This window comes from Malania oleifera, chromosome 9, assembly GCF_029873635.1.
Source record: "Malania oleifera isolate guangnan ecotype guangnan chromosome 9, ASM2987363v1, whole genome shotgun sequence".
Classification (NCBI taxonomy): Eukaryota; Viridiplantae; Streptophyta; class Magnoliopsida; order Santalales; family Ximeniaceae; genus Malania; species Malania oleifera.
In genome coordinates, this window is record NC_080425.1 from 76,566,831 (window position 1) to 76,580,842 (window position 14,012).

The 14,012-nt window shown below is 36.2% G+C and overlaps 1 protein-coding gene across 1 annotated transcript in view; it reads left to right on the plus strand.

The window, feature by feature from the left end:
• Positions 1-907: 907 nt before the first annotated feature.
• The window catches only part of LOC131164856 (protein HAPLESS 2), a 40,503-nt gene continuing 27,398 nt past the window's right edge, over positions 908-14,012 (plus strand). Inside the window, exons 1-6 of the mRNA XM_058122368.1 lie at positions 908-1,365; positions 1,622-1,765; positions 2,656-2,744; positions 3,301-3,340; positions 4,134-4,191; positions 4,296-4,356. Coding sequence (XP_057978351.1) covers positions 1,150-1,365; positions 1,622-1,765; positions 2,656-2,744; positions 3,301-3,340; positions 4,134-4,191; positions 4,296-4,356 — 608 coding nt within the window. The 5' untranslated portion in view covers positions 908-1,149. The remainder of the gene's footprint in view (positions 1,366-1,621; positions 1,766-2,655; positions 2,745-3,300; positions 3,341-4,133; positions 4,192-4,295; positions 4,357-14,012) is intronic.

Here is a 14,012-nt window from a genome sequence, read left to right on the forward strand (position 1 = left end):
CCATAACTTTTGGTTCCACTTATTTTGATTTTGATTTTGGTTTTGATTGGAGTATGTTCTTATTCCGATTTTGATTTTGATTTCAATGTCTCGGACAGGGGTGGCAAAATGGGTCGAAACCCGAAAGGTGACCTGTGACCCACCTGTTTAAATTGAGTTTGGGTTAATGCAAGTTAATCCGTTTATAAACGAGTCAGTCCAAACCCGACCCGTTTATTAAACGAGTTAGGTGGGTTCAAGTCGGGTCACCGGATAGGTGATTCGTTTATCTGCATATATATATATATATAGTCAAGTCGCCGGATAGGTGATTCGTTTATACATATATACACACTTTATATTCTAACCCTAGCACTAGCAGTAGTGCAAGCGACACTTTGTCATTTTCAGAGATGTAGAACGAAAGCTAGGTGGAGGTAGGAAGTGTTGAACATAATTTGATGGAGGGGGGAATGTGTCCTTTCGGCTTTCAGGAAAATGGGAAATGAATAGGCTACTTATGTTGCACCAAGACCAGCACACGGCGCAGAAGCCTCTCCCTCCCCTGTGTTTCTGTCGCTGCTCTCCCCTCTATAGATTATCTCACCACTCAACTTTGGCTCTTGCTCTTACAGTCATAGCCTCACAGGTTAGCGTGACGGTCCCTCAGTCCGTCTCACTCTCAGTCTCCCTCTCGGCTCTCACAATCTCTCTCTCAGTTTCTATCTTACTCATCTCAAAGAGATGTGTATTTTTTCTTTTCATTTTATGTTTTTTTAAGATTTAATAAATAAAATAATGAGTGCTTCTCTTTAAAAACACATTAAGAAAAAATTAAAATTTATAAATTATTTTTTTAACGAGTCACCCGTTTATTAAACGAACATATTTAGATTTATATATTAATCATCCGTTGACCTATAGTCTCAGGGCAGTGAGGCAGAGCATCTCGGAACCGAATTGAAGAAAAGGGGGGAAATTCAAAGAGACGAAATCCAACAGTAACACATTTGAAAAATACAACTGTTGCGGCAGTTACAAAACTACCCAGTCTCAGCCTCCCCGCCAAAGCCAACCGCCGCACTTAAATTCCCCGATCAACTTTTAATCCATGTCAGAGAGCTCAAATCTTTATCAGAAATCGCAAAGGTTGCACCAATTCGTCCAAAAATGAGGACCCAGAATCAGAATATGATCGTACGCACACTTACCGGACTCATCACGGCGATTTTATGCGTTTTCCTCGTCTTTCTCGATCTGAATTACGTCTTCGCCGCTGAGATCTTGGCGAAATCGAAGCTCGAGAAGTGCGAGAAGGGTTCCGACTCCGATAATCTGAATTGCACTAAGAAGATCGTCTTGAACATGGCGGTGCCCAGTGGATCGGTAACCTTCTTCTTATTAAGCAACACTTTCCCTTCTGAGATGGTTTTTTGTAGCCCCGCAGTACCCAATTCATTTTTTCCATCAGAAATTGATCTGTTTCGGTTGATTCTAGATCTCTTTATGTGTTTCATGCCCTAATTTGATGTCATAATCGCTATTTTATTATTAAATAACGCTAGTTTTTCAAGAAAACTGGACTTGCCCCCTTTAAATTTGAAATTGTATGTAATTTATTCTCTTAATTATTTTTTTTCAGAGTGGTGGGGAGGCGTCTATTGTTGCTGAAATAGCGGAGGTAGAAGAGAATTCAACAAACAAGATGCAGACTGTGCGAATTCCACCTGAGATAACAATTAACAAATCTGCTGCATACGCCCTCTACGAGATAACATATATTCGAGTAAGGGAACTATCTTGTTGATATATTAAAGTGGATAACCATTTTTTTTTTTTTTTGCTGGCAGCTAATGCTTCACTATTGAAGACATAATGTAGAAAACAAGAGTGGTTACTGGCCATAGTTGGCTGAAGTCAGCGAAATGTACAGTTTGCTGACTTGCTGTACTGAGCAAATTCTCTATCAAACTTTTCAATGCCAGAAATGAGAAGCAATATTTTATGAATGTCTTGATATGTTTTACATGGTTGATATAAAGGCTTGACTTACATTGTTGGCCCACAAACAAACAACTTTTGAGTTCTAGGAAAGATGGTGGTTTAACATGGTATGAAAGTCATAGAAGTCCTAGGCTTTACTCTTGCTCCCATTTGTCATGAATTTATTAAATTTTTCATACTCCAAATAATGGGTGTTATTCATCATCTATATGCTTATTTCATCTGCATCAAAACGCACATGCGGATGTATGTTAAGTGTGGGTGATATATATTGTTGGCACATGGGGAAGAGCTTAATCACCTAAAACCTTAAGCAGTTAGTTGTGGCTCCAAGATTGGTTTTTAATTATCACTTGCAACTCACAACCTAACAGTTTAAGCCTTTAGGTAAAGTGGTGGCTTAATAATAGTGAGAGGACAATGGGTGCTCTAACATGTTAGTTGTTTTAAAACTTTTTATTCCACTGAAAACTTGGTTCTTGTATGGTCTCTATTTTTTCCTAAAGTGGTGGCTCAACCATAGTGAGAGGACAAATGGGTTCCCTAACGTGTCAGTTTTTTTTAAAACTTTTTATTCCATTTTAAACTTGGTTCTCGTATGGTCTCTATTTTTTCCTCCCTTCAAATGTTTTGACACATTCAGTTTGGTAAGAGTGAATATGGCATTTCCAGGATGTTCCCTATAAACCCCATGAGTTTTACGTTAAGACGCGTAAATGTGAGCCAGATGCAAGTGCAGAAGTTGTGAAGATATGTGAGAGGCAAGTACTATCTTGCTTCCAATTTTTCATTTTATTCTATATGATGTTTTGTTTAATTTGATTCATAATTTTATGGCTTTATGCAATATTATTTTGTTCTAATGCTTGAATATATGTATACTTGTTGTTTTTTTGGTAACAATTTTAATGCAATTTCTAGACGAAAATGGGCATGATATTCAAAAATATCTTTAAATAGTAGTCTCACAAAGTAGAAAAGAAACATGAATAATCATTATGCCTCTTCGCAAAGATGACTAATCATTATTCCTCTTCTTTGTAACCAGTTATTGCTTACCAACTATACACCAAATGATTGGTGTTGGTTGTTGTTAAGAATGTAATGGTGCATTGTAGTATAGCACATTTAATTTGTATGAACCTTTTCAATTCAATCTAAGGTGCTATACAGATGAGGTGATGTTCTTATTCGTTTAATGTGCAATTAACGTGTGTGGCCTATGATTTATTCACTTTTCCTCCTGTTTTAATACATAGTTGACACAGCTTCCAAAAATTTTCTATCTCAATAACAACCTTTACATGCTCTTCATAGGTTGCGAGATGAAAATGGCCACATTATTGAGCACACTCAGGTAATGGGTTGGATCACCTTTTAATTTGTAAGTAATTATGCATTTTTCTCAGTATCATTAGTACTTCTGTAATCGTTTACATGATCGCATACCTACTGAAAGTTAACAATAGATTTCTTAGTTGGAAATGAACCTTTAACACCTTTGCTGCGTGGAAAGTTCTTGTTTGTACCTTGTGCATGCTGAGATAATAATGGCTTCTTATGCTCATTTCCTCTTTATGTGTTGTTTTTTTAATGAATTTGATCATTTGATGATTTTGTTTGTTGCTGCATTGTTGAATTGTATAAATACTTAGTAATATAAGCTTTAATATTAATTTTACTACAGAAACCATGGGTTCCTTTTAGATTATGATCTGTATTCTTTAAGATATTTTATGACAGAAATTGCATATTCCTTTTAGATTTGATGATCTGTATTCTTTATGTAGATTATGCCTGTCCATGGTGAGAGAGCTTATGCCACATTTGTTTGTGATAGTACACTTATATTTCTCTTTGTCTTTAGATATTAATTGAGAGAGAGAGAGCGCTTATACCGCTTTTGTTGATGATAGCACATTAGTATTTTGATAGAGATAGAGAGAGCATGTACTTCTTTTGTTGGTGATAGTTCACTTGTATTTTCTTGAAAAAGTTAGACATTTATTTGTGATATTAATATTTAACATTTAATGAAGCATATTAGCAATTGCATTTAAAACTCCATTAGATATTAATTCTCATTATTACTAAACCATTTTGTGTTTCTTACTCATTTCTTTTCTTCTCAATCAATTCTTTTTGCATAGCCTATCTGTTGTCCTTGTGGCACCCAACGCCGGATGCCTTCATCATGTGGAAGCTTTTGTAAGGGCATTCATATTGGCTTTTCAGCAATTTTTTGTATTCCATTCTAGGATCCTCCCTGCATTTTGACGTGGTTGATTTTACCTTTTTTTTTTTTAAATTAGTTGACAAGGTGATGAAAGGAAAGATCAACACTGCACATTGTCTACGATTTCCAAGTGATTGGTATGAATATTGTCTTGTCTTTCTTTTTTTTTCCTTAAATACCAATAGCATGAATGCATATTTAACCGACAAGCGCATTACCAATAAAGAAAGAGTTTGGAAACTAATTGTTGAGATTTTGATTAAATGAATGACCTAATTTGAAGATAGGTCTCTCCCTCTATTTATAATACAAATCAAATACATTCTAGTGACAATAATACCCTTACTAACTCTCACTAATTAACATACTAACACACTTAATAATAATACTAAAAGACATAAATAACCACTAACACTCCCCCTTATGCTGGAGCATAACTGCATAAGTTTCATATGCTCCTAGCTTGTTCCAAATAAGTTTAACATGAGCAACCCCCAAAGCTTTGGTAAACAATCAGCAAGCTGCATAGCAGACTTCACATAAGTGGTAGTAATGAGCTTCTGCAAAAGTTTCTCCTAAACAAAGTGGCAATCAACGTCAATGTGTTTCATCCACTCATGAAAGACCAAGTTGGAGGCAAGATGAAGAGCAACTTGATTATCATACGTCAACTTCATAGGCTAAGAATGTGAAAAACCTAAGTCTTCCAACATATTCTTCAACCAGAAAAGTTCACAAGTAGTGTGAGCCATAACTCTATATTCTGATTCAATGCTTGACCTGGCCAACACAATTTGTTTCTTACTCTTCCAAGAAATTAAATTACCACCAACCAAGATGCACTAATTGATTGTGGATCTTCGGTTGGAACGTGACCAAGCCCAATCTGCATCTATATATCCATGAATATAAGTGTGACCCTGATCACAATATAAAGACCTCTCCTAGGTGCACCTTTGAGAGATCTCAAGATGCAAATTATTGCGTCCTCAGACTTGTCCTCGGAGAATCTAGAAATTGACGCACAATACTTGTTGCAAATGATATATCCGTCCGAGTGATTGTGAGATAATTCGACTTTCCAATAAGCCTCCGATATTGTCTAGGATTAGGTAGAAAATCATCCATATCCAACACTAACTTGCTGTTAGGTTCCATTATGTGTCAACCGGTTTGGATCCCAACAATCTAGTTTCATCTAACAGATCAAGAACATAATTCCTCTATGACAAAACAATTCCCATATGAGATCTAGATACTTTTATACCGAAGAAATATTTCAATGGCCCCAAATCTTTGGTTTGAAACTTAGTCTGTAGAAAAAGTTTAAGACTCTGAATACCTTTATCATCATCACCTGTAATAGCAATATCATCCGCATAAACAACAAGAAGGATCCTACCAGACGATAAAACATAGAATGATCCACTGCACACCGTTGAAGACCAAACTCAAGTACTACAACACTTGAATGACCAAACCATGTTCTGGTAGACCGTTTTAAACCATATAGTGCCTTATTAAGCCGACACACTAAGCCTAACTTCCCTTGAGCAACAAACCCAGGTAGTTGCTCCATATAGACCTCCTCCTTAAGATCACCATGCAAGAAGACATTCTTCACATCTAACTCATGTAGAGGCCAGTGACAAGTAGTAGCCAAGGAGTTGAACAAACGTACCAATGTAAGTTTGGCAACTGGAGAAAAGGTGTCAGAATAATCCAAACCATATACCTAAGTATACCCCTTAGCAACAAGATGAGCCTTTAGACGAGCCATATAACCATTAAGGTTGACTTTCACAATGTATATGTAGTGATTCAAAATAAATAAATAAATAATTAATTAATTATTAATTATTAATTAAATAACATAATATAATATAATATTATAAAGTTATATATATGTATATGCATCTTGAAGCTTTTAGGAGATGCAATTTGATTTCTATCCCACCCCTGGCCAAATTCAACTCTATCTCTCTCTCTCTCTACTTTCTCCCTCCTCAATCCCTCTCTCTCTCTCCTCGATTTCCTTGGCCAAACGTGCGCTGATCGAAGAATGGAAAATACTCCTTAGTTCCATTCTCCACCACCGACATTTTAATCGGAGTGGATTTATCGTAGGAGCGTCATAGGCACCACTCCTGGGATAAGGTAATCTCTCTCTCTCTCTCCTCAATTTCTCTCAATTCTTCAGCCAAATTGACGATAAGACACCACCACAGGGTCTTAGGTTCGATCCTTGTTATGTTAGTCAGAGCAGATTTTTGATTTGGGAATCCTAGGCACCACTCTAAGGCTAAGGTGAGGAGTACAAATTATGTCAATTATTTTAGAAATTCAACCGGTTAAATTATAATATGTGATTATTAAATTGGAGTTTGATTATATCAGATTTTTGGGAAATATTTTGGAATTAGATTAAATTGCGGGGTTTTGATCATATTGGTATTTTTAAATATGATAGAAATTAAACTTGAATATGGAAAGTGGATCGAACCCACATTTTTAGAATTTAACCGGTTAATAGGAGCGTGTGAGCCTAGGAATATTAAGATGATTGTAATTCTGGGGTTGAGTTGATTGAATTGGGAAAATGTGATTTTAGGGTTTTGAGCTCCTAACGCCGCGGGTGAGGAATTAGGGATTTTAGCAGGCCTTTCAGTAAGCTAGGTAAGGGAATTAAATTATAACAGTAGTTTTTTGGGGAATTAAATGATTGATTAAAATATGTGAAATGCGAATATGGTAAGTAGTTTTGGAAATTAAGATATGAATATTTTCCTTGTGAATATTATGATTATCAGTTAATAACTGTGGACGCGGGTGTGGAATTAGGGATTTTAGCAGGCCTCTTAGTAAGTTAGGTAAGGGGAATAAATTATAACAGTAGTTTTTTGGGGAATTAAATGATTGATTAAAATATGTGAAATGCGAATATGGTAAGTAGTTTTGGAAATTAAGATATGAATATTTTCCTTGTGAATATTATGATTATCAGTTAATAACTGTGTGGAGAAATAATGAAATGATTGTTTTATACTGGGAACGTGATGAAATGGAATTTGTATATGTATTATATGATTATGTTTTTATACAAAAATGATAATGTGAGATATACTGAGTATTTTGTATGAATATGAATATATGAGAAACTCTGATATGTTTTATTCAGATATAAGATTTATATAGATATGGTTTTTGCAGAGATATGATAAAATGTGAAAATAGATATGTTTTACTAGGAAAATGATGATGAATGGTGATATATGGATATGTTAATGCAGAGATATGATAAAATGTGTTATATGGATATGTCTTACTGAAAGGATGATATACGTGATATAAAGATATGTTTGTACAGAGATGTTTTATATAGAAATATTGAATTGAGTTATATACTGATATGATGAAGATGAAATAGAAAATGATGAAAATATTACTGATATGATGAGATGTACAAGCATAATGAAATATAAATACAGAAATGTGAAAATGAGAACCCTGATGGATCATAGTATACAGAGCACGGTACTGTTGCTAGCATTGTTTTAGTGCAACTACACGTTTGGTACAAAGTGTGGTGAGACAGTTGATTGGGCCAATGAGAAGGGTAGTGTTGCCCCTTGGAGTTCGGACCAGGATTGGGCAGGCCAATCGTACTACAGACGCATTCCCTGTTTTGATCTAACCGGGTAGGCCAACCGCGGTTAGGTCCACTCTTCTGGCCAGACAACCCAGTCATGTGGGGTGAATACATGATGATGTGAATATCCTCAGGGCAGCCATGAGCTACAAACGCGACGTGTATTATATACTGGTGGATGCTTATGAGTTAGAAAATGTTATGAAAAGTTAAAAGTAAAATGAATAGCCATGGGTTATAGTCGCATCGTGCTATAGGCTGGTGGATACCCATGGGCTAGAAAATGTGAATATGAATATGAGTAATGAAAGAATGTGGAATTGATGTGAGAAATGAAGAGTTGTGGGTTACAGACGCGTGGACACCCATAGGCTAGGAAATGTGAATATGAATATGGAACATGAAAGAATATGAACATGATTATGAGGAATGAGAAAGTATGTAAATGAAATGAGAATAAACGAGTATGTATATGATATGAGATTTGAAAGCACATGAATAAGATTTGCGAAAATGAAAATTTATGTATATGATTATGAAAATGATATGAAAGCTTTTGAAAATATGTTTTACATACATATATGATTATGAGTGCATATCTGTATACTTTTCTCAGCGGATATACTTATTTAAATGGATGTGTATAATATATCAAAACTCATGTGCCACACACTGTCAATAATTTATCAAGTCTTACTGAGAGGTGTCTCATCCAAAATCTAAATATTTCAGGAGATTAGGACAGATCAGTAGAGAGAGCTCCAAGATAGAGGGGAGTTGGTACCCTGATAGACAGGGTAAGTGTTTTGAGTTGGGAAATGTGATTTGTGAAATTCCCTGGCATATCTGGGTGGATTCTTGGAGTTGTATATGTGTATGTATATATGGGTGGTACTCTAGTATTGTATTGTATTTGGTTGGTATTGTATACTGGGCTCAGTTATGATATATATTCCACTGCATGAGTATTGTGATTCTGGATGGACTGATCACCCAGTACCCCATTTCGGGTCGAGTCATATCGACATATGGTATCAGAGATGTTTGTGATATTGATTAATTATTGTTGTTTGTTAGGAAAAAAAATAATGGTAGAAAGTCGTCACAGTATGCCCAATGACAACCAACCATAGACTTGTCAGGAGGAAGAGATACCAAAGTCCTAAGTGCCATTGTTCTGTAAAGCATTCATCTCTTCAACCATAGTATTTCACCACCCAAAGTGGGCTAAGGCTTTTGAAACAGATTTAGGAAACACAGTAGATGATAAAGTAGTAACAAAACAATAACAAGAGTGTGATAAGAAGTCATAACAAATATAGTTGGAACTAGGATGTTGGGTCTATGTGCATTTACCTTTACGAACAGCAATGGGAGGATCAATATCATAGGAAATATGATCATCAAATGAGGAAACCAAATGCATGGTAGTAGAAGCTAGAGGGGACTCTTCCTTGGAGCTGCTGTTGTGCATACACCTGTAAATTAGGATGATCAAAACGATGAGAATGACTCAAACTACACTGAGACTCAGATATTTGGCTGGGCAAGGACAGCAAAGTAGAATTTGGAAGATTCGGCAGAAGAAGAGACTCATTGAGCTCATAAGCACTTAGGGACTGGGTGTAGTAAGGTGTAGAATCAAAGAAGGTAACATATGCAAAAACAAAGAAGCAATGCAACACAGGACTATAACAACAATATCCATTTTGAGTATATGTGCAACTCAGAAAGACACATTTTAAAGCACGAGGATCCAACTTATCCATCCTAGGAGTTAGTTGATGAACAAAGGACACATCCCCGAATATACGGGAAGGGAGAGAGAATAAAGGTGAATTAGGAAAGAGAATGAAGTAGGGAATTTTACCACTTAGAAAAGAGGATAGCATCATGTTGATTAGATAGCAAGCAATAAGTACAACATCACTCCAAAACGCTTTAGGTACATGCATTTGATAAAGTAAGGTGTGGGTGATTTCAAGGATATGTCCATTTTTCCTCTCTACAACCCTATTTTGTTGAGGAGTATGGGCACAGGATAATTGATGGACATATCAAAATGAGTCATATAAGTAGTGAATTGTGAACTGAAATACTCTTTAGCATTATCACTTTGAACTAGCAAACCAAATTGAGTCTTTATTTTGGAACCAAAGGCACAAAATATATAAAATAACTTAGAAATATCTTTTATTAATATAGCCTAGTCATTCTTGAATAATCATCCACAAAGGTTACAAAGTATCGAAAACCCAACTTGGACACAACTCTACTAGGACCCCAAACATCATAATGGACTAACAAAAATGGGCTTGCAGCCTCTTTATTGACTCAGGAAGCGAAAGGGACACAATGGTGCTTTCCTAATTGACAAGAGTCACAATCAAACTAGACAAAGAACTCAAATTGGGAACAAGATGTTTCAACTTTTCTAGTAAAGGATGACCAAGATGACAATGAATTTGGAGAGGTGTGCCAGCAGTAGTGCAGGTGGTAGAAGGAGATAGCGGCTCAAAGTGATAAAGTCCACCAGCTTCACGCTTTCACCAATCATTTTCCTCGTCTTCAAATCCCGAATAACCAGAAAATTAGGGAAGAATGTTGCTGAACATTTAGTGGATTTAGTAGTCTTGATAATGGACATAATATTGAACGGAAACTTAAGAATAATACAAAACCGAAGGAAAAGAACTAGAAGAAAAGGGATTTATAGTCCCAATTCCCTTGACTGCAATTGTAACACCCCGAACCCTTAAACCCAGTTCGGTGCGTTATACCTGATAAAATCCTGATAATCCATAAATCAATACATACGCAACGGAAAACATAAACATAATCTCCATACATATAATACCAGAGTTTATTATTTCTTATCTACAATCCATATTATCCTTTCATCACCTGCATTTCCATATATACACATATCTCCAAAACATTTTAGTATTCACAATCATTTCTTTCTCAGCAGACTTAAAACATAAAAACATAACTTAAAATATATACATCCCCAAATTGTTATAAAAAATATGCCCTTTCTCTTTATAATCCTCAAAAATGCTAAAAACTCTCGAGCCTTCTAAGCCCGACCTCGAGGATGTCCTGAAAAAGAAATAGTCATATTCGGGTGAGACACATCTCAGTAAGGGAAGAAACAATATATTAAAAACAGCGTGTGGCTAACATGAGGTTTATAAATATCATTTTAATAACATTTTCAAAACATTACCATAACACTGAAATCATTCTCTGAACCTAATCAATCACATGCAAAAGATTTAACCCACGAAAGTACTTGAAGATAGGGGTGATTACCTACCCATACAAGTAGCACCCCTCTGCTCTAATACTTAGGCAACCCCAGGGTCACTACTGAAACATACCAGGGCACTCACCTTACTCAGTAAGCCCTCAAGTATTAGATTGATCTCGTACTCACAGTTCAAACAAAGGTTTACCAACGAAAGCCCCAAAGATAGGGAAATCTGCCCGCCCATACAAGTAGGTTCCTTCTTCCCTAGTACATTATGCAGCTACTGCCACATCTGAAGTTACTAGTGCACTCGCCTTTCTCAGCAAGCCCTCAGGCGAAGAGTACCTCGCCCAATCGTAACATGTTCTACGTACATAGATACTTCTAATATCATAATACATTATTCTTTTTATCATTATTCAATCATTCACATCTATTCATGTTCATAACTTTAACATTGCATTACATTTCACTTTAAGTGACTCTTTCCCATTTTCATCGTTCACATTTTACATTTCATTCCATTGTCATGTCATTGCCATTTCATTCCGTTTTCATTTCATTCATTTGTACTACAGTTGGTCTTTAGCCGTCATCAGTTAGTCCACATAGAAATGCGCTAGAATTTGCTAACACAGCTCCTTTTAGTTGTCATCAATTAGTCCACATAGAAATGCGCTAGAATCTACTAACACAACTCTTTTCAGCTGTCTTACATTTACATGATTGCATTAACAAACACAAGCAGCATAGTTCGTATCATATTTCATTCTTAATGCATTACTTACTTAACCTGCATCTCATACATTTAACATATATTTGCACAGAACTTATATGTACTTATGCCGCACATTTAGCAGTAAAATTCATACATATATACCTATAAAGTAGGCAAATCAACTTTTAATGTTCATATACTGAAAATATACTTTTCATTTCTTACATAATTATCCTGAAAATATTATTCACTTTCGTTGGTTCATTTTCACATATACATAACTAAATAAGCAGCCTTAAGCTTAGAAAACATAATTCACGTGATTGGCATTTTATGCCCGCATTAAAACTCATATACATATATAACATAGTCCATTTTTATTTAATTCATAAAAACCTGATTTAATATATAATTTCCACTTACCTGACTTCTGAACTCTTCCGGCAGGATCCCCGAACTGATACCCTCAACGTTCACTTGGACCCTAAATCCAAAAATCTTAGTTTAATTAAATAAATCCCAATTGACTCAGATCTTAAGAAAAATACTTATTTAATACTTCCTAAACTCCAAATAACAATATTCATTAATAAATTCCCAAAATAACTCACTTACCCTGATTTTGGGATGTTTCCCAAACCTCTCAAACCAACGATCAACTCCTACAGCCTTACAAAGAACGATCCTACGAACCCCCTGATGGTTCCGGATCGTCAAATCGAGTTAAATCCGGCCTGAAATTAAAGAGAGAAGGGAGAAAAACCAAATTTCTAGAGAGAGAAACGAAGAGAATTCATTTTCTTTGCGTGGAAGCAATCTTGGACCTTTTTATAGACGCTGTTGCCACGTGGATTTGTTGACGAGACACGTGGCTTCGTCGACGAGCCACTAAAGATACTTCGTTGACGAGAAGACACTTTCGTCGACGAAATTCAGAGTTCAAAATGTACTCTCTCGAGATTCCTTCGTCGACAAGAAACAGACTTCGTCGACGATCTCTAGAAAGACACTCGTCGACGAAGACAGAACATTCGTCAACGAGGCCTGCTATTTCTTCTTCTAATTTCTTTCCTTTTTCCCTTATTTTCCATTAATCCATTTCATTTATGATATTTCCTAATTATTTATTTAATTTAAATTTTCGGGTCATTACATTCTCCCCTCCTTAAGAAATTTTGTTCTCAAAATTTTACTAACTAATCATCCTTTCACATTACTTGAATTCATTTGCTAACTATAATTATAAGAATTCAGCATGCATATCATCATATAAATCATTCAATCATTCTTCATTAAATTAAATCATCACTATCTTAAATATAATCTCATACCTGTATCCCTAATGACATCCTCCTCAGCCTAAAGTGTATACAGTCGGGGTGGAGCACCTCTCCCAAGTGGTACCTGCTGTTTTCCCCGGTCGTGGTTCTGAACAAATACCATAGGCAATGGTTTCCGACAATTTTTCTTGATATGCCCTAGCTTGCTGCACCTGTAACAATTCGGAGTGCCAAACCAGCATTCACCCCTATGTCTTTAATTACACTTCGGGCATATAGAGTCCACTGTCTCTTTTCCTTTCTTCGCTAATCCTTAACTGGCCTTAGACTGAAAACTAGATGGTGCAGGTCTCTTCTTCTGCTCTAAAGACTCAGTACTGCTCTGGATACTCTTCTCCAACACCGAGGCCTTATCAACTAGTTCTGAAAAACTCTGGACCTGAAACTCGACCATCAGCTCGTAGATTCTGCGCCTTAGGCCTTTCTCAAATTTCCTGGCTTTCCTTACCTCATTTGGGATCAGAAATGGAGCGAAACACGACAATTCCACAAGTATAGCCGCGTACTCCGCAACCATCATATCCCCCTAGGTCAAATTAGTAAACTTCTCAATCTTTTCTTCTTTGACAGACGAAGGAAAATACCTGTCAAATAATAGCTCCTTGAATCTTTCCCAAGTAAGAGCTATCTTTACCACCCTATGATCCTCTAGTAGCTTCGCAAAAAGCCACCAGCGCTTCACCTCTCCAGTCATTTTGAATGCAGCATAACTGACCTTCTATTCGTCTATGCAGCCGAGTACGACCATGATCTCTTCTATCTTCTGTATCCAATTCTCTGCAGTCACTAGATCAGGTCCTTTTGTAAAGGCTGGAGGGTTGATCCTCATAAAC